The sequence below is a fragment of the Camelina sativa genome, chromosome 13 (assembly GCF_000633955.1).
Source record: "Camelina sativa cultivar DH55 chromosome 13, Cs, whole genome shotgun sequence".
NCBI classification, from domain to species: Eukaryota; Viridiplantae; Streptophyta; class Magnoliopsida; order Brassicales; family Brassicaceae; genus Camelina; species Camelina sativa.
The window spans coordinates 17420414-17439882 of NC_025697.1; the positions used below are offsets into that span (position 1 = coordinate 17420414).

Consider the following 19469-nt stretch of genomic DNA (forward strand, 5'->3'; position numbering starts at 1 on the left):
TTGATGAATCAGTATCCTTTCAAATTGAATTGATTTCTAGATTCGTTTGTTTTTATGATTTTGAGATGTGTCTCCTTAATTGGGTGAATTTTTTTAGATATGTGCATAAGAAGTTTAGTTTGCAGTATAAAGCAACGATTGGTGCTGATTTTGTAACCAAGGAGCTTCAGATTGGGGAAAAGCTTGTTACTTTACAGGTTTGTCCTTTTTTTTTTTTTTTACCTAATATACCTTTTTCTTCAAGATTTCACACTTTGTTTTTGTGTTTTTTTTTTTAGATTTGGGATACTGCTGGACAAGAAAGATTCCAGAGTCTTGGTGCTGCTTTTTACAGAGGAGCAGATTGTTGTGCTTTGGTTTATGATGTTAATGTGTTGAAGTCTTTTGACAATCTTGAAACTTGGCATGAGGAGTTTCTTAAACAGGTTTCTTTTCTGGCACACTTTGCTTTGGTACAATTGAGGTTGGCTCTGGCCTAGATAAATACATGGAACATAAGAATGAGATAGTTTTGTATTAATAGGAATCATTAGCTTTGACTATTTCAGAGTCACAATCTTCAGATTTTGGTTAAACGTGTAGCTTAACAAACTAAGAGTCAAACTCCTATTTTGATGATGTGGTTTGAAGAGTTTTTGGTTATTTTCATATCTCTTTTGGTTCTCAGGACCACCTCTGAAATATTGTTGTCTCATTAGAGAATTGATAAATAATAACATTTTTTACATCTGATTGATAGTCCTTGGTTTACTAGTTAAGCCAATTATTGTATATTACTAACTTGATTTTGTATTGATAACAGTTTTAGAATTCATTAATCTATAATCCCAGTGACTTGTTCAATTTGATTTTCTGCACTTTCACTTTCATTATCTTTAAGCAAATCATACTATGCTAAGTTGTATTAATTCCCTGGCACAGGCAAGTCCGTCGGATCCAAAGACATTTCCGTTTATAGTGCTTGGAAACAAGGTTGACGTTGATGGAGGGAGCAGTAGAGTGGTAAGAGGAAGATCAAGATATATCTTCCATAGTGCTCGAAGTCTTTTGAGTCTTTTACTCAGTCTAGTTTTATTCCTCTTTACTTACAGGTCTCTGTGAAGAAAGCAGCTGACTGGTGTGCTTCAAATGGTAACATACCCTATTTCGAGACATCAGCAAAAGAGGACTTCAATGTTGATGAGGCATTCTTAACCATTGCCAAAACCGCCCTTGCGAACGAACATGAACAAGATATGTAAGTATTCTCTTTGGTTTAGCTCTATTATATGAGAACATTGAAACCATGAAATCTTGGCTGCATTAAGATACTACTGAAATATAGAACATAAAGATCTTAGGTACCAGGTTCCACCATTGTTGATTTGTTGGGATTGTCTAATTCTTTAACCCGATAGTCTGAATAGTGTAGATCTCAATATGAATCTGAAGATGACTTTTAAATGTAGAGGACAGATAGTGTAGAAACTAGAAACCCGAGAAATTTCTTACTGCGTCTAAAGTTTGGTGATTATTGATAAAGACAGAGGCATTCATCACATCGTTTTTGGTCATTTGTCTACTTCTGAATTCTTTAACCCGAGAATAGTTGATACAATTTGTCATTTGTATGCCATGTTTTGGGTTACTTGCAGATACTTCCAAGGCATACCAGATACAGTGACTGAAAACGAGCCAAAAAGCGGTGGTTGTGCTTGCTGAACCGCAGATCTGAGGATTCATTTACATTCGTTTTTTTTTATGCATTCGTTGAAGGTTGGTGGACTCTTGAGTTGCAGAACGATAGTAGCAATTTTTTTTGCCATTCCATCATATATTAATTGATTGGAGGAGTCTCTGTATGATCTATCGATTTTGCTGGATAAAAAACTGTTATCTTTGGAAGAAGAACCATTATTGCTCTTATATGCCACTCTATTTAAGTTTGGTGTCACTCATTTGTGGCTTACTGGCTTACTGCATCCATAGTTCCTTTTGCATGTATAATTTATTATTTTGGAGAGATGGTGAAATTGTGAAGTCAAACTTAAACCTAATTTAACAAAGAAACCAATAACACTGGATTGTATTTGGATTTTCAAATCTATAAAATCATAAACCAAATAACCCCTACCAAGTTATTACAATTATGCTTAAAACAATTATTTTTTGTTCTTCTTACCCATGGCCTTGTATTGTTTTTTCTTCTGCTGCTCCTCTTTTTTTTTCTTCATCTCATCTCTTTTCTTCTTCAGCTCCTCTTTTTCTTGTTTTCTCTTTTCGTCCCATGCAGTATCTACTTTGGTTTTTCTTAAGCTCTCCATGAAAGTTGTATTCTTCATTGTTTCATTCACTATCATATCTACTAATAGTTGCTTAGCTTCTTCATCCTCTTCCTGTTTTCTTGCATCTGCCACAATAATTATCAAAACAAAAAAAAACAAAGACCAGTTAAGTATAAAAAGACAAGCCAATTATAAACAGATCTGGTCAAACAAAAAGAAAGAGAGGATGAGATCGCATACCGAAGACAGTGTTATCCGGAATCTTGGCAGCATCACCAATCAACCGCTCAGAGTCCATGTAAGAAGGCATCGTTTGGTTACATTGATCATTAGGGATGATCTGACTCTCACCTACGCAAGAATTTGTCGTGCCACCGATCGCAAGACCTCCTCCTTTATCCGACATTATCACCAAACAAACAAAAAAAGGAAAAAAATCGTCTAGACTAGAGCAAAGTTAGAAGACAAAGGATTTTACTTACGAAGACATATGACTAGGCTAAGCTTTGGTTTTGTATATTTAATTATTTATATATATACACATATTAAAGCTCCAGTTACTTCTAGAATGTTCTAGAAAACATAAAAGGGAAAACATTGTACAAACTATTTTTGGAAATATGCTCAAACTTGAACTGAGACCCACTGAATTATGCCTGAACTATGTATATATTTTTGGCTCTCCAAATAATACATGAACTAATCGGACCTTGTTCTAAATCTAAACTTATAAATTACAAAATTAAATTAAAATTTTTGTTGATTTCCCATTAATTTTCTCATCTTTTCTTTATTGCATGTTTTGAAAAAAAAAAGAGAGGGAAATATTCCCATAATATTTACCTATATATAAAACTCATCGTACTTGGTTATATATATAGTCCATGCATAGGTTAATTGTTTTCTTAGATCCATTCTTTAATTCTACATCAGTTTCTTCGATAAAATCTCAATTTAACCCACAACAAACGAAACAATGTCGAAGAGTATTGTACTGTTGAGCTCCGATGGAGAGTATTTCGAGGTTGATGAGGCTGTTGCGCGTAAGATACTAATGGTAAGAGACATGATCGAAGACGAATGCGCCGATAACCCTGTACCGCTTCATTACGTCACCGGTGAGATCCTCTCCATGGTTATTGAATATTTGAAGAAGCACGTTGATGATGATGCTGGTTCAACTGAAGATAAGGAGGAGCTCGAGACATGGGACGCTGAGTTCATGAAACGTTATGACTTATGATTTTGATACCTTATGCAACGTCATGAACGCTTCTTACTATCTCAGCATTGTACGCCTTCTCGATCTCATTGGCCAAACTATTGCAGATATCATAAAGGATAACGATATAGAAGAGGTCCGAGCCATGTTTAACATTGTTCCAGAGCGATTAATATCATATTCGGAAGAAGAAGAAAAGATTTACAAGGAGAGTGAATGGGTTTAATGATCAAAAACAACTTAATTTTTTTTTTCTTTTTCGAGAATGATTTTGTGCTGAATTTTTTTTTAGCATTGTGACTGTGACGACTGACTTCGATCGTCTCTATAGTTAACGTGATTTTTTTGTTTCTCTTTTTAAATTCATGGTTAACTACGTACGTTCTTCTTTACGTAGCCAAGAATCAATGTTTTTTAAAAAAAAGATTACAAAGAAAAAAAGAATCAATGTTTTTGAACAACCATATGTTTTAGAAAATATTCGTTTGGGCACTAAAAAGTATCATAATTTGTGGACTTCTTATAAACCCAAAAAATTTCAATTATAAACACTCAAAATTATCTTTTAAGTTTTGTGGTATTTTTGGATTTAAAAGTTTGTAATCGTAATTTTTGGACTAAAAAATTTATAGTGGTATTTTCTTTTTTTGATTACATATATAGAAGAGAGGGCATCCCACGGGTAAAGTACTCCAAGTTTGCAAATGGACTGTAAGCAATAGATACATACCATGTGATCAAATAGATCAAGTTAGCAATTCTGCGTTTGGGGAAATTTAATCAACCATACTAGAACCACTAGCTCACCACCTTGTGCTTTCTAATGATATTTTTGGATCAAAAACTTAATTTAGTAATATTTTAAGGTAGTTGTCTTTTTTATTTTCCTAATAAAAGATAAAGTAATTGTTAAAAACAACCGATTGAATCTCTACAGAATATTCTTTTTTAGAGGAAAAAATAGAGGTATCTATTGGAGCAAAAGTCACCTCTATTATAGAATTCCTATATTTTAAAGGTAAAAATAGGAAAACCATTGGAGATGGTCTAAGTGTACTACCCATATCGTACACATAACTTTTGGTAGATAAGAAAGAATGTTGCACCCAACCCATGAGATACACTATACGTATAATGTAGCATTTCTATTTATTTTATTTACATGAAATTGCTTCTAGGTGCATGCAACAACTGTTTTTTGCGTAGAATTTGTAAAACGGGCCAATAAGGACCCTTAATGGGCCTTAAAGGCTTTTGATCTGTTCACTTGCAAAAAAAACCTATCTTCTTCTTCTTCTTCCTCCTCTTCGCTAATACCAAAAATGACGACCTCCATGAACAACAACAACACATCATAAACCTTCCCATAAACCTCTCTCAATCTCCCCTCCCTTCTCCTGAACCTAATACCACAGTAAACAAGAACACGCGCGAAAGCTATGGTAGGAGCTTCGAGAACAATACTATCCTTATCTCTCTCTTCTTCACGCTTCACTTTCTCCAAAATCCCTCACGTTTTCCCATTTCTCCGCCTCCACAAACCTCCCTCTAGATTCCACCACGCTTTTCGCCCTCTATGCGCCGCCGCCGCAACCACCGCTCCGACGTCGGAGGCGAATGCTACAGATCCGGATCAATTGAAACACACGATTTTGCTAGAGAGGCTTAGGCTTAGGCATTTGAAGGAATCAGCGAAACCACCACAACAGAGACCGAGTAGTGTTGTTGGTGTAGATGAAGAGAACGGTAATAGGAAGAAGAGTAAGAAGTTATTTGAGAATTTTGAGGAGCTTGGGTTAAGTGAGGAAGTGATGGGAGCTTTACAAGAGTTGAACATTGAGGTTCCTACTGAGATTCAGTGTATTGGGATACCTGCTGTTATGGAACGTAAGAGCGTTGTATTGGGTTCGCATACTGGTTCTGGCAAGACTCTTGCTTACTTGCTGCCTATAGTTCAGGTGTGCCTAGTGAGCTTTGTAATTGGATGTTGCTGCATACATTAGTGTTTGGCTCTTGTTTGCTAGTCGGATACATTTTCTTTTGGTCTGAAAGTGAAACAATTTAGGACTAATTCTGTTATATGTAGCCTTAGTATGTATTTATTAGGTTTGTTTCTTCCTTTCATAGTCTATATAGCTCTATTTTTTTTGATGTTACGTTGAGTTTCGGGGACTACTGTATTAGAAATTCGATATGGCGGTTTAAGTTGTTTTGATTTGATTTTTGTAGCTGATGAGAGAAGATGAAGCAACACTTGGTAAGAAAACGAAACCTAGGCGTCCGAGGACTGTTGTTCTTTGTCCCACAAGAGAATTATCTGAGCAGGTACTCTTGTGCGTTTGTTTGTGTCTTTACCAAGATTAGTTACTGTTTTGGATAAATTCAGGTATTAGCAGTTTGTTAGCACTTGTAAATGTTGATAAACCTAGTAGTTTGAAAGTAAACCTAGTAAGCCTAGGTTTTGTTTAGGTACGAAACAAACAAATTTTACAATTGCCAAGAAAATAAAAAGTTGGAATCTTTATTTCCAAGAAAGTCTTGGCTGCCTTCTTATAGGATGATCATAAAATCGATGGTTTAATATGTGTTTATAGCATTTTATGCTAGTTTGCATTCCTGTTTTTAGACAGAGAAATGGCAAAAGTAGAACTAACTAAGGAATCTGCATTAGGTTTACCGTGTGGCAAAGTCCATAAGCCATCACGCGAGGTTTAGATCTATATTGGTTAGTGGTGGTTCTCGGATAAGACCACAGGAGGATTCTTTGAACAATGCAATAGACATGGTTGTTGGAACCCCTGGTAGGATTCTTCAGCATATCGAAGAAGGAAACATGGTCTATGGAGATATCGCTTATTTGGTATGCTTCACTTTGGGATCTTAACATTATGTTCCATGATTCTTATGGTTTGGGATCTACATGAAACGACAACCAATGATAATCTTTATACGCAGGTGCTGGATGAGGCAGACACTATGTTTGATCGTGGCTTTGGTCCTGAGATACGTAAATTCCTTGCCCCACTGAATCAGCGTGCGTTAAAAACAAATGACCAAGGATTTCAAACAGTCTTAGTGACTGCTACTATGACAACGGTATACACATGTTACAAGCTTGACCCATTTCTTTGCTATTATCATTATTTTATTTGCTCCATGCATCTGGAACTTCAAATATTGAGGTAGTGAATGAAATTGTGAGTTTTCAGGCTGTTCAGAAGTTAGTTGATGAGGAGTTTCAAGGGATAGAGCATTTGCGAACATCAACACTGCATAAAAAGATAGCAAACGCTCGCCATGACTTCATCAAGCTTTCAGGTGGTGAAGATAAGTTAGAAGCACTTCTACAGGTAAAATACATAATTAAAATTCTTATCTCTGAAGGCAATCAGACATGTTAAGAGTTCTTGTTTGGGTGCAAATGTGTCTAAATTACATGTACATTCTTTCTGGTATGCGCCTGCGGTACTTATATATTACTTATGCTTTGATGATAATGCAGGTTCTTGAACCTAGCTTAGCCAAAGGGAGCAAGGTGATGGTCTTTTGTAACACGTTGAACTCCAGTCGCGCTGTTGATCACTTTCTCTCTGAAAACCAGATTTCCACTGTAAACTATCACGGCGAAGTTCCAGCAGAACAAAGGTTCAGACTAAAACAGCTCCGCCTAATACGTAATCCATTTCTCGAGAAATTAATTGCTTAATTAAGGTGTAAAATTGGTTTGCACTCATCTATACAGAGTTGAGAATTTGAAAAAGTTCAAGGACGAAGAAGGTGACTGTCCCACGCTGGTGTGCACGGATTTGGCTGCTAGGGGTCTGGACCTCGACGTTGATCATGTAGTCATGTTTGATTTCCCAAAGAACTCTGTAAGTACCTTGGCCAAATGTTCCTGTCTATAACCCTTATTCTTTCTTCTCTTTACTTGTTGATCCACTCTTCTTGACACCTTAGTTTTGTTCAAACTTGAATTCCTTAGATTGACTACCTCCATCGTACCGGAAGAACAGCTCGGATGGGTGCTAAAGGTTTGTTTCCTACCTCTAGATTATCACTTGTTAAGACTCCTCGTATTTTCAGATGGTTTCAGCTAGGGTGCTGAATCCAGTTTTCATATTTTTTGTTTATGACATATCGAAACCAAATGATAACAAAAAACTGAATAATTGTCTCTTTACAGGAAAAGTGACAAGTCTAGTGAGCAGGAAGGACCAAATGTTAGCAGGAAGAATCGAAGAAGCCATGAGAAACAATGAGAGCTTGGAAGCACTCACCACTGATAATGTGAGAAGAGACGCTGCAAGAAGCCAAATCACTCAAGAGAAAGGAAGAAGCGTTAAGCAGATCAGAGAAGTGAGCAAGCAACGAAGTAGCAGAGACAAACCGACATCTTCTGCAACTGCAAGATCAACAGGTGGGAAGACACCTGTGAGAAAGTCAAGTTCGTTTTCCAAACCCAGAAAAGCATCATCTCCTCCAGAGAAATCTTCAAAGCCGAAAAGAAAAATATTGAAAACGGTTGGATCCAGATCGATTGCTGCAAGGGGGAAGACAGGTTCAGATAGAAGACCAGGAAAGAAACTAAGTGTTGTTGGGTTCAGGGGCAAGTCTTCTTCGGCAAGAGCCTCTTGATTTTACATTCTGGAAACTTGAGGAGAGTTAACGTCAGTGGTGAAAGTGAATTATCTTTGGATTATGATTACAAAAGCGGTTCGAGATAAATCATCTTGGGAGATCATCATATTTTCTTTCTTCTTTTATGCAGTTTGTATCGATAGAAGAAATTCACTTTTGAAACTCATAAACTTTTGGCTGTATATGACATCTATGGTCAGTTGTAACATAATAATCGTCTTAAGAGGTAGAATGGTTAATTTATACAAAACAAAAATATGGCGTGGAGTGTGCAATGGCGAACTAATTGCTCAAAAAAAAACAAACAAAATATATGGTGATACATGATTAGTGACGAGTCTGAAAAAGAGGCTCGCCTTTGTGTCTTTGAGTTCTAATGAGACGAGAAACGAGTATGGGAAGGTGGAGTTTTACTTCATCTTAAAAATGAGAATGAGAAGACCAATGTTGGAGCTATAAAAAGGAAGCGAGTAGGACAATACAAATCATATCTTTCTCGGCTTTTTGGCTAAGATCAAGTGTAGTATCTGTTCTTATTAGTTTAATATCTGATACGTGAGGACATTGTCCCGCTTGATATAACTCTATTTTTTAAGGTAAGTGCCCAATGTGGCAGTTCACTGTCCGGGTTCTTGAGCGTCGCCTATGCGTTGCACCACTGCAAAGGCTTTTGGCGCACCCCACCACTCCAAACAGCTTAAAACAATATAATGTCCATATATTCTCGATAATTATTAGATCGAGAAACTATATTTTTGATATTAATCTGAATTTTCTATAAACATGTCACTGATTCAGTCTTAGCACTATTACGTTCAGCTTAAAACCTTAAATATCATATAAATTGTAGTTTATCTAATTGTAATTATTAATGTAAATCAAGCTTTTTAAACATTTTCTACATGTGACATATATAGTTTAATTTTATATAAACTTTTTGGCTAAAATTCATATGTCATATTGGATATTTATGTGTTTTTCAGCATAGTCTGAACTCAGTTCGACTCAGCCTAAAAGTTTTTATATGTCCGAAAGCCATTTCTTTTGAATTAGATTTGTATATCTAAAAATGAATCTGCTATCTTTCATGGATCAGATTTGTAGACTGGGCTTCAGATTTTGGCCATATCTACAAAAGTTAAGTATATAGATGTCAATTGTTGTGACAACACTTTTTAATTCTAGCTTTTCTATATCTTGTGACTCAAACAGGAAAGCTTATCTTATAAGTTCTCCTCTCTCTCTATCTCTATCACTATCTCTATATCTATCTCCATCTTTATCTCTATCTCCATCTTTATCTCTATCTCTATCTATATTTCTATCACTAATACTATCTCTGTTTCTCTATCTCTATCTATATGTATCTCTCTATCTCTCTTAGTCTCAAATTATATCTATCAAAGGTTTTCTCAAAGTAATTGATTAGATGTCTTTGAATCACAATAGAAGGATCTATAGAGGAATCATGTTGGATATGGGCTTTGCCTGCCACTCGGCCCAACAAGATTTATTAAATATATTAAACTGAAATTTTGGCCCGACAAGTTGCAAAACCCACTAAGCTTTGCATAGGGCAATCTCGGAAATTCACATGGGAACCCTAGACAACCCTAGGTCAACAGCCACCTATAAAAGTAAAGGGCATTTATTAGTAAAGGGCATTTACTGGGAACACCATCCTGACCCCGAGACATTACCCAGAGAGCAATACTTTGCATCGAAAACTAAGTTTCTTGCCTTTTGTATAATTCGTTTCTGCTTTAGAGCTTATAATTTTTTTGGTCGTCAAATTTGCTTGTAGGGTGACAAACATTATCTTGACTTTTGTAAGTGACTATCTCCAGAAAATTTCTCGTTAATAAAAAAAATCTTACCGCTCTTCCCCCTAAAACTTTGTTTATTAGTATTGTGTTTACCCTAGTACATACAAATCAGAAGGTTTTGGGATTCTAAGACCATGGTTTTGTTTTTTTGTTTTTATTAATCTTAATCGTTTCTTTGGTTTTATTAATCATAATCAGAAGATTTAGGGATTCTAAAATGCTATGTGTATCTCTTTTGTTAATTTCGGTTGAGTCTGAAATGTGTTTTCAAAATTTAGCTTCACAATTTTGCAAAGGTTGGATCTAGAAACTCAGCAAATTTAGGGGTTTTATGACGACTTGTTTACGATGTTTTTTCTAGTGGTTGATATAACCTATGCACGATGTCTCAGGTTCTATCTTTTTCTTTGGGTTTTCTGAAAATATCATATTAAATGTAGAATATAGCATGAATTATCTGATCTGATGCTTTAGATATTAATAACTTCTACTACGAAACAATTAGGGTTTCTAAGACGTCACATACAATTTTTTTCATATGGTTTTGTGGTATTTCATGTCTTACGGCTCCAAAAGCATACCCATATGTTAAGTTTATTATATATATATATAGATATATATATATATATATGTGTGTGTGTGTGTTCTATTTATGAAGTATCTTGTTGATCTTATGGCTCCAAAAATCTATATGTAGGTCAAACGAAGATGTCAATAACAATGGGCAAGAGAAGAAGGTTTTCTCTTTTGTTGCTTTTGTGAGGTAATAGAGTCAACCCTCTCTCTATATATCTCTCTCTAAATACTCTCAGATTGAAACTGATATACATCAATGGTTTCTCAAAGCATTTTATTAGATTATAGTCTTTGAGTCACAATATATTTGTACATGATTTAGCTGGGGACTCTTAAGACCTATCCATGATAGTGTAGGGTTTGTATTTTTTTTTTTTCTTTTTTCGTTTTCGTAATTAGATTTGAGGAGTTCACTGGATTGGTGTGTTTCTCCTTTGTTAACTCCGGATTAATCTAAGAGTTGATTTTCAAAATTTAGTCTCACAAAATTTGGATATCAGAAAATTCAGGGATTTATGCATACAGATGTTTCATTTATTATTTTTCTTGGGTTTTCGGAAACAAGAATCTAGCCTGGGTTATTGATCTGATCGGATGCATCTTAAGTGAATTTTGTGGCCAGTGATTCTATTAAATATTTACATCTTATATGAAATAGTTAGGGTTTCTAGGACTCCCAAAATCGATAACTTTCAATTTGGGAGACATTTAAAAAAAACTCATTGCTGTGGTATTTTTATATGTGTTTTTTTTTTCTCTCTTTTTTATTTCAATTTGTTTGTCGAAATATATATGAGACATAATATTAATCTCATGGCTAGGACTCCCTGATAAATTTCAATTTTAAACATATTTTATTTAAGGCTTTGTGGTATTTCATGTAGGTCAAAAGAAGATGTCAGTAAAAATGGGCAAGACAAAAGGTTTTCCCTTTTGGTGACCTTCCATCAAGCCTTTTGGAGATAATTAGTAATCTATTCTCTTGTGTTAAGAGATAACATTCGTGCATCAGCTATTTGCAAGGTATGGCGTAAAGCCGCTGAATCTGTTTGACTTGTGGGAAAGCATCCACAGGTTATAACCTTGCCGTAACGTGATGACTTGATTGTTCTCTTTGATCCATATGGAATTGAAGAGGCACACACTGAATTATCCTGAGTTCATAGATTCTTAGAAAATCCATGGCAATAGAAACATGAGTTTATATGAATTTCTCAGGTGAAAAAAATACTTTGTATTTCAGGATCACCGAGAGTAAAACCGGCAAGGGTTTCAGCTACAATAGAGACAAGAAAATGTTGAGACGTGGAAATGGGTAAAGAAACTAAAACCTTACACAAATTTTATTTGTTTGATTTAACGTTTATTTGTTTATTTTTAATTCTCAGTCTAGAATTCACGATTGGAAAGAGAGTGAATCAAGAGAAATATTTGGAGATATAAGTCAAAGAGGCCATGATATGGAGTTGGCATTATACAGTGTACAAGGGTATAAAAAACTAATCTGACCTCACTTTGATATTGATTAATTTAATTTACTAATCTGGATCACTTATGAGCATGAATCTCTTGACTTCACTAGTTTTTTCTTCAAAAGAAAATGGTACGATTTGCTAATGAACTGCGTTAAATCTGGATAAAATTTCTAAAAACAGAGAGCAGAGAATACCGAGACACAGAGGAAAAAAACTAAAGAGAATCTTCTTAAGCAGAGGTTTCAAAAAAAAAAAAAATGTTTCTTACCTGAAACCTCTATTGTTGAATATTCTCTCGAACTTTTCTCCTCTACGAGTCGGTATTCTAAGCTCTCGGTTTTTGAAAATTCTATCCAGCTAGGACGTAGTTTATTTAAAAATCTTAACATTATTTTTTGAAGAAAGAACGAGCTAATTAGTCAAAAGACTCAGAATCATAAGTGATTGAGACAAGTATAAATTAAATTAAAAATATCCAAGTCATGTCTTATTACCTTTTATACCCTTGTAGGCTTGGATAATGCCAACTCTTTTTTTCTTGGCCTCTTTGAGATAATCTATTTTCAAATATTTCTTTTGATTGACTTGCTTTCCAGCACTGATTTTTAAAATGAGAATCAAAACCAAAACAGAACGTTAAACTAAACAAAGAAAAATGTCTATAGGGTTTAGTTTATTTGTCTTCTTCTTTGTCTCAACATTTCCATTTCTATGTTATAGCTGAATCCCTTGCCCATCTGAGTCTTAGTGATCTTGAAATCCAAAATCTTCTTTCACCTGAGAAATTCTTAGAAATTCATGTTTCATAATCCATCAATCTTCTAACGATCCTTGAACACACCAAGGGGATGTAGAATCTTTTTAAGTCACATTTTATCATTTCCATAACCTATTTACATTCCTTTCTTTGTTTGTTACGTTAGTATTCTTAAGGGTAAAGGAGTTTTCAAAAAAAAAAAAAACAAATACCAAAAGCCAAATATATAAAGAAGATTGTTTATGTAGCTGTTTAGCTGTTGTGATGATCGACGACATCATAATACCAATAGTATGAGTATAATCTTCTCTTATGGACGCTCTACTTGAAACCTAATAAAGCATGTATTCATAGGAATAATAGTAATCGGTTCTATTGTGACATTCCGGTTTCAGAGACTTGCGCAGAGGTTTAAAAGAATTGATTTGGCCACCAATGTCCCCAAAGTACACTTATCTTTTCGGTCATGTTTCCTGAGAGAACTCCACAGTTAAGCGTGCTTATGCTGGAGTAGTCTCATGATTGGTGACCTTCTCGGAAGTGACTGTCGGAACGGTGCGAGTGAGGACAAAAACACAAGGAAAAGTCATGTGGTGATTTGTAGGGATAGTAACAAGTCTTTAAAGCCTCCTGGACGTAGCAAACCGACCGTCGGATATGGATGGGCTCACAGACCTAGTGAGAGGACGTGAAGCCCATTCAGGAAGGTGGGCCCATGGAGTGGGATTGGACATGGAGCCCACCAAGAGGTTGGCGGTCGGGGCGTTACAAGTGGTATCAGAGCCAAACCCAGATGCGTGTGGGGTCGAGTGGGCTCACACCATCGGGGGTGACAGTCTTGGTGCGCAACGAGGACGTTGCGATCTTTTAGTGGGGGTGAATTGTGACACCCCGATTTGAGAAACTAGTGGAGAGGTTTAAAATAATTGATTTGGCCACCTATGTCTCCAAAGTGCACTTATCTTTTCGGTCAAGAGTTCTAAGAGAACTTTAGAGTTAAGGTCCTTAAGCTGGAGTAGTCTTAGGAAGGGTGACATTCCGGGAAGTGACTGTCGGAACTTTGCGAGTGAGGATAAAACACAGAAAAAAATCATGTGGTGATTTGTAGGGACGGTAACAAGTCTTTAATGCTTCCCAGACATAGCAACCCGACCATCGGATATGGGTGGGCTCATGGGCCTAATGAGAGGACGTGAGGCCAATTAAGGAAAGTGGATCCATGGACTAGGATTGGACATGGGGCCACTATAAATGGTGGTCGGCGCGTTACAGTTTTTTTCGTTTTTCTAAAACGATAGTTAGTTTTTTTTATCCTCTTTTAACTAACTATGTCCTTTGCACAAATTATAATTTACCACGGAAAAGTCAAATTTCATGTATTCTATTATAACTGTTTACTTAAAAATGTAATCTCTTTCCTTAATAATGTAAGATGTTTTAACCACATAGATTAAAAAAAATTTACTTTTGAAAAGTTTAATCAATCAAAAACAATACTACATATATAACATAAAATATTAAATGAATCTAAAAGTTGCATAATAATTTAAAAATATTATATATTATAAAACAAAAAAATTCTCTAAAACATCCTATATTATGAAACGGTAAAAGTATTTGAAATTTTCAATATTTTTTCATATTTAAATAATAAAAAGTACTGTTTCTAAATATCTTAATATATTTAATAAAATAATCTCAAATATATGTACTTTCCATCTTTTTAATCTTTTTATGAAATTATAAGAGACGATAAATAATTATTAACATTGATAATCATGATTATATGGTATCTTTTTGAAATGTACTCTTATGATAATGATTCGTATATTAAAAATGATATATATGCCTTTCTAATAAATGTAAATCGCCCCTTATATGTATATTTAATATTAAGAACAAGGAATAAATAGATGTTTAACTAATTTCGATTGTTATACCATGATCTGCCTTTTGTAAAAAAAATGAAAACTCCCTTTTTGTATAATTTATTTAATATGAATGCTAACTAAAAAGCATATTTACAGTGTAAAAGATATATCGTAATAATATTTGACTAGGGGAAGTGATCGATTTTTTTTTTCTTTTCTCTCTGTTGACGTGGATTGGGCGATTAATAAGGTGACTAGGGTTTCTTGTTTTCTGGTCAAGGATGCTGCCGTAAGCGGTTTCCCTGAGTAATCCCACGGTGGTTCTAAGGGATGAGGAACACTCGCCTGTTTTGGTAGGGGTGGAGGTTGAGGTTACTGTTCGGTGGAGGATGGTTTGAAAGATGAATTTACGAAGGGGATGTGTCATCGACAGGTGTCCCATCGTTGCTTCAGTCTGTGGCGGGGGTCTGACAGCTAAGCGTTCCTTTTTGCAACTAGCTCAGAAGCGTTTTTTTACAAAGCAAAAGTTTATGAAATTGATGGTCAGGAGAAGTTTATTGTCACCGTTAGAGTTTTGTAGAAACAAAACCCATATGAGAGATTTTTTTTATTGGTAAATTTCTTAATTTGAAGGGCTTTTATGTTGGAAAGATTCATATGATTGTGAATAAAATATGGCGGTTTGAGATAGGACTTCTCTGATTGATGTTTTTGCTATTAATGAGTCCACAGTTAAATTCCAAATTCATAATGAAAATTATTTTGTTCTGAACAGAGGCATGTGGAACATCATGAATATCCCTATGATTGTGTCTAAATAGTCACCTTTTGCGGAAGAGACCCAACCAACGATGAAATCAGTTCCTTTATGGGCGACGTTAAAGAACATTCTTCCTACGATGTTCATGGATAAGAGCCTTGAATTTTTGTCAAGTGTTGTGGGTAAACCTATTTGGTTTCACCCTGAGACAGAAGCTTGTGTTAATTTCAACGAATCTATTTTCTTGGTTGAAGCGGACTTAACAAAAGAAATGTGTGAAGAACACTTAACAAAAGACAAAGGCTTGCCTTCTCGTTGTAGCTGTTGCAAAAGTTGGGATAGATAAGTATTTCTTGTGTGTCTTCTGTTGTTGCGAAGCATAATTTACCTGTTTATTTGGAGGTTTTTCACATAGAGAAAGTGAGCAATCTGGTTCCTCCTCTTGAGCAGACCATTGTTATAAAGATTCCCCCAGCTGTGGAGGAGTTTGGCATGGTTGTTGTAGGGGGCTCAGGATAAGGGAAGCAGGCGGAAAAGGGATGGATTACTCCAAAAACTGGTCGTACCAATCCATATAAAAGGCAGGAAGGTTTGAACCAACCCTTCTGAAATAACCCTCTCTTCCTCGTGTCTCAAAAACAGTTCATAAACTAGCCTCTAACCCTTCTGCTCTTTTGAACAAGGATCTGAGTAGGAAACCTCTTTCCCATTATTAATGTCGGGGTTCTTTTGGAATTTTTGTAGTCTAAATACATATTCTAAACATTTCGTAATCTGTGTTTAAAAAAGCGACGCCTAGGCTCTAGGCGAGGTGAGGCTACTCGTTCATCGCCTATAGAAGGTAGAGCGAGACTAACAATCAAAGGCGCTCGCTCAAGACAAAGGCACTTGTGGATCTCGCTTCAAGCTTTGGTGCCTTCTGCAAAAAAAGGTAAGAATTGTTAAAATTTTATATTTATTTGCCTTATACTGTTCCGAAATATATGCATACATGATTTGATTTCTAAAAATTAAAAACCCTATTAGAAGTTGTGCATATAAACTCCATATAAACCACTTTTCACGTATTCAGCCTCTTTTCACGTATTCAGCTTTTTTCTAGATTAGCTCTTTCTCCATTCTCCCTACTCTTTCTTCTTACTCTTCTTTCTTCAAACTCCTCATCATGTCTGATTCTACTAAGCCAAGAGATCCAGCATGGAAATATGCGACTCTAGTTTCGGGTAAACATGGTAGCTTTATGTGTATCTATTGTAAGAAAGTCACAAATGGTGGAGTTCAACGTGCAAAACAGCATATCACGTTTAAGGGAAGAAGTGAAAACAAGTCATCATTTAAGAATGTTACTTCCTGCAAACTAGTTCATGATAGTGTAAGGGAAGAAGTGAAAACTTTCATGCTTAACAAGGCTGAAGTTTAAGCCACTACTCAAATGATGCCACCACAAGCCAATATATATGATGTGGTAGATGAAGATGTGGATGAAGGTCAGTCTAGTCAGCCACCTTCCACGAAATGTAAGGGTCCAATGGATAGGTATGTTCTTCCAACTCCTCATGATATCCTGAAAGAAAGAAAGGATAGGAAAGAGGTTTTTGGAAAATCTGATAAGAAACTGAGGGATAGGCATGTGATGTTATTGCAAGGTGGTTTTGTGATGCAGGGCTTCCATTTAATGCAGTTACTTTTGATAGTTTTAGAGAAGCACTTGAATTAGTTGGTCAATATGGGTCTGGCTTTAAACCACCAACTATGTATGAACTGCGGGTTCCTTTCTTGAAGAAGGAAGTAAAAGAAACAGAAAATCTGATGGTGGAGCACAAGATAGAATGGACAACTAAAGGTTGTTCGATTATGTCTGATGGATGGCGTGATTCTTATGTCCAAAAAGACATTATTAACTTTCTTGTTAACTCTCCAAAGGGATCAGTTTTCATCAAATCAGTTGATGTTTCAACAGAAGTGAAAAATGCTAATTTTCTGTTTGATAAAATTGATCGTATGGGGGAAGAAGTTGGGGAATCTAATGTTTTCCAAGTGATAACAGACAATGCATCAAACTATGTAAAAGCTGGTGAGTTTGTTACTTTACAAGGTTCTGTTTTCTTCTGATTTTTTCCAAATTGATACTAACAAGTCTGTGTTTTATTACTATTGTAGGTCAATTGCTAATGGCGAATCGATTTCACATCTGTATTGGTTTCTTTGTGCAGCCCACTGCATAGATCTCATGTTGGAGGATATAGGAAAACTTCCTATGGTAAAATCTGCAATCAAGAACTACATCTCCATGAACGACTACATCTATAGTCACACTTCTCTTGTGAATATGATGAGGAAATTCACAAACCAAGCAAATCTACATAGACCAGCAGTTACTCGGTTTGCTACATCATTCATCGCACTTGCCGAATATCACAAGCAGAGGAAAAACTTTATGAGTTTTGTAACTTCTGAAGAATGGAATGATTCAAAGTGGCCAAAGGATTTAGGAGCAATGAATGTGAAAAAGTTCATCATGAGTGACAGATTTTGGCACAACGTGTTGTATGCACTGAAGTTGACAGGTCCTCTAGTTAAGGTTCTTAGGTTGGTTGATGGAGAGAAAAAACCAGCTATGGGGTACATTTATGAAGCCATGGATAGGGCTAAAGAGGTCATTGCTAAGACTTCAATGAGAAGGAAGAACAGTATAAAGATGCATTTGCAATCATTGATAAGCGATGGGATTGTCAATTCCATCATCATTTGCATGCTGCTGGTTACTTTCTGAATCCAGAATTTCAGTATAATCTAGAGTCTGGGGTGAACTGTGAAGAGGTTGTGAAAGGTCTCTACAATGTTATTGAAAGGTTGGTTCTTGAAATTGCAGCTCAAGATAAGATAGACACAGAGTTGACGGTGTTTAAAAATGCTAAAGGACTCTTTGGGTTGCCCATGGCAAAAAGAAAAAGGAAGTTAAAAGCACCAACTGAGTGGTGGTCTTCTTATGGAGGATCTACACCAACACTTAGAGACTTTGCTATTAAGGTTCTTAGTCTCACTTGTAGTGCAACTGGTTGTGAGAGAAACTGGAGTGTGTTTCAACATCTCCATACCAAGAAAAGGAATCGATTGGCTCAAGAACGGTTGAATGATCTAGTGTTTGTTAAGTATAATCGCACTTTACAACGTCGTTACAAGCTGAAAGACACCATTGATCCAATCAACTTAGAAGATATTGATGATTGTAATGAGTGTCTGGTTGAAGAATGGATGAAGAGTCTATTATTGATATGATCTAGTGTTTGAAGATGATGATTTAACATGAGATGTGGTAAGCAAAGCATCTGGAGCTAATGAGCCTAACTATCTTACTAGAGCTAAAAAAGCATCATCACAATCGACAAGTAGAGCTGAGAAAGGGAAGAATATAGCCTCAAGCTCCAATCCTCCTCCAAGATCATCTCAAAGGTCTTCTACAACTCCATTGACTTTGATAGATGAAGATGATTAGAATGAAATTGAAGAAGACTTTACAGGAGGAGATGAGGACACTCAAGTGGATGTGGAAGATGTTGAGTATGATGATGAGGAGAATCATGGGATGGATTTTTAGAGTTTTAAGTTTAAAACTTTGTTTAGATTAGCTGTTTCTTTGTTTTGTTTTCAGTTCTCAGTTTAAAACTTTGTTGGATTGGTTGTTTCTTTGTTATAAAGATGTATTTGCAATCATTGATAAGCAGTATAAAGATGCATTTGCAGGAGTAAGTGAGCTAATTCAGTGACTAACCTTTACGTTTTTTGTGTAGATTCCCTTCATGCAGCAAAGGCGATGGGCGATTGGCGCCTAGGCTCCAGGAGAAAGCCACACCTTCTTAGCCTCACCTCGCCTCTCGCCATTTAAAACACAGTTCGTAATAAAACATTGGGTGGAAGACAAGAATTTTCAATTTGGTTGTTTATTGTAGACTCGGGTTAGTGATAGGAAGGCTCTACGGAGAGGGGGTCCCTTATTCAAAGATTGGACAATTATGACGAATTACAAGTATAATAGTCGGGGTTGCATTTTGATATTATGGAGAGCGGATGTTAGGCTCA

General features: G+C 35.8%; 4 protein-coding genes and 1 pseudogene across 5 annotated transcripts in view; 4 read left to right on the top strand and 1 right to left on the bottom strand.

Annotated features, from left to right (window-relative positions):
* The window catches only part of LOC104736967 (ras-related protein RABG3a-like), a 2405-nt gene extending 449 nt beyond the window's left edge, over positions 1 to 1956 (top strand). Inside the window, exons 1-6 of one of the 2 annotated variants that reach the window (XM_019234397.1) lie at positions 4 to 11; positions 98 to 197; positions 279 to 425; positions 922 to 1002; positions 1092 to 1237; positions 1635 to 1956. In XM_019234397.1, coding sequence (XP_019089942.1) covers positions 4 to 11; positions 98 to 197; positions 279 to 425; positions 922 to 1002; positions 1092 to 1237; positions 1635 to 1701 — 549 coding nt within the window. In that variant the 3' untranslated portion in view covers positions 1702 to 1956. Of the gene's footprint in view, positions 1 to 3; positions 12 to 65; positions 198 to 278; positions 426 to 921; positions 1003 to 1091; positions 1238 to 1634 lie in introns of those variants that run through there. The other variant, XM_019234398.1, reaches the window with a different exon arrangement.
* On the bottom strand, positions 2142 to 2727 carry LOC104738318 (heat shock 70 kDa protein-like). The gene is made up of 2 exons (XM_010458511.2): positions 2505 to 2727; positions 2142 to 2389 (listed from the first exon to the last, which is right to left on the bottom strand). The coding sequence occupies exons 1-2, from the start codon at positions 2668 to 2670 to the stop codon at positions 2142 to 2144; spliced, it is 414 nt and encodes a 137-aa protein (XP_010456813.1). The 5' UTR covers positions 2671 to 2727.
* On the top strand, positions 3241 to 3712 carry LOC104738319 (SKP1-like protein 15). Its single transcript, XM_010458512.1, has 2 exons — positions 3241 to 3493; positions 3594 to 3712. The coding sequence occupies exons 1-2, from the start codon at positions 3241 to 3243 to the stop codon at positions 3710 to 3712; spliced, it is 372 nt and encodes a 123-aa protein (XP_010456814.1).
* Positions 4793 to 8353, top strand: LOC104736968 (DEAD-box ATP-dependent RNA helicase 39-like). The gene is made up of 9 exons (XM_010457066.2): positions 4793 to 5444; positions 5716 to 5811; positions 6158 to 6346; positions 6442 to 6582; positions 6696 to 6836; positions 6989 to 7131; positions 7229 to 7358; positions 7469 to 7517; positions 7670 to 8353. The coding sequence occupies exons 1-9, from the start codon at positions 4926 to 4928 to the stop codon at positions 8119 to 8121; spliced, it is 1860 nt and encodes a 619-aa protein (XP_010455368.1). The 5' UTR covers positions 4793 to 4925; the 3' UTR covers positions 8122 to 8353.
* Positions 16555 to 18885, top strand: LOC104738320 (annotated as a pseudogene).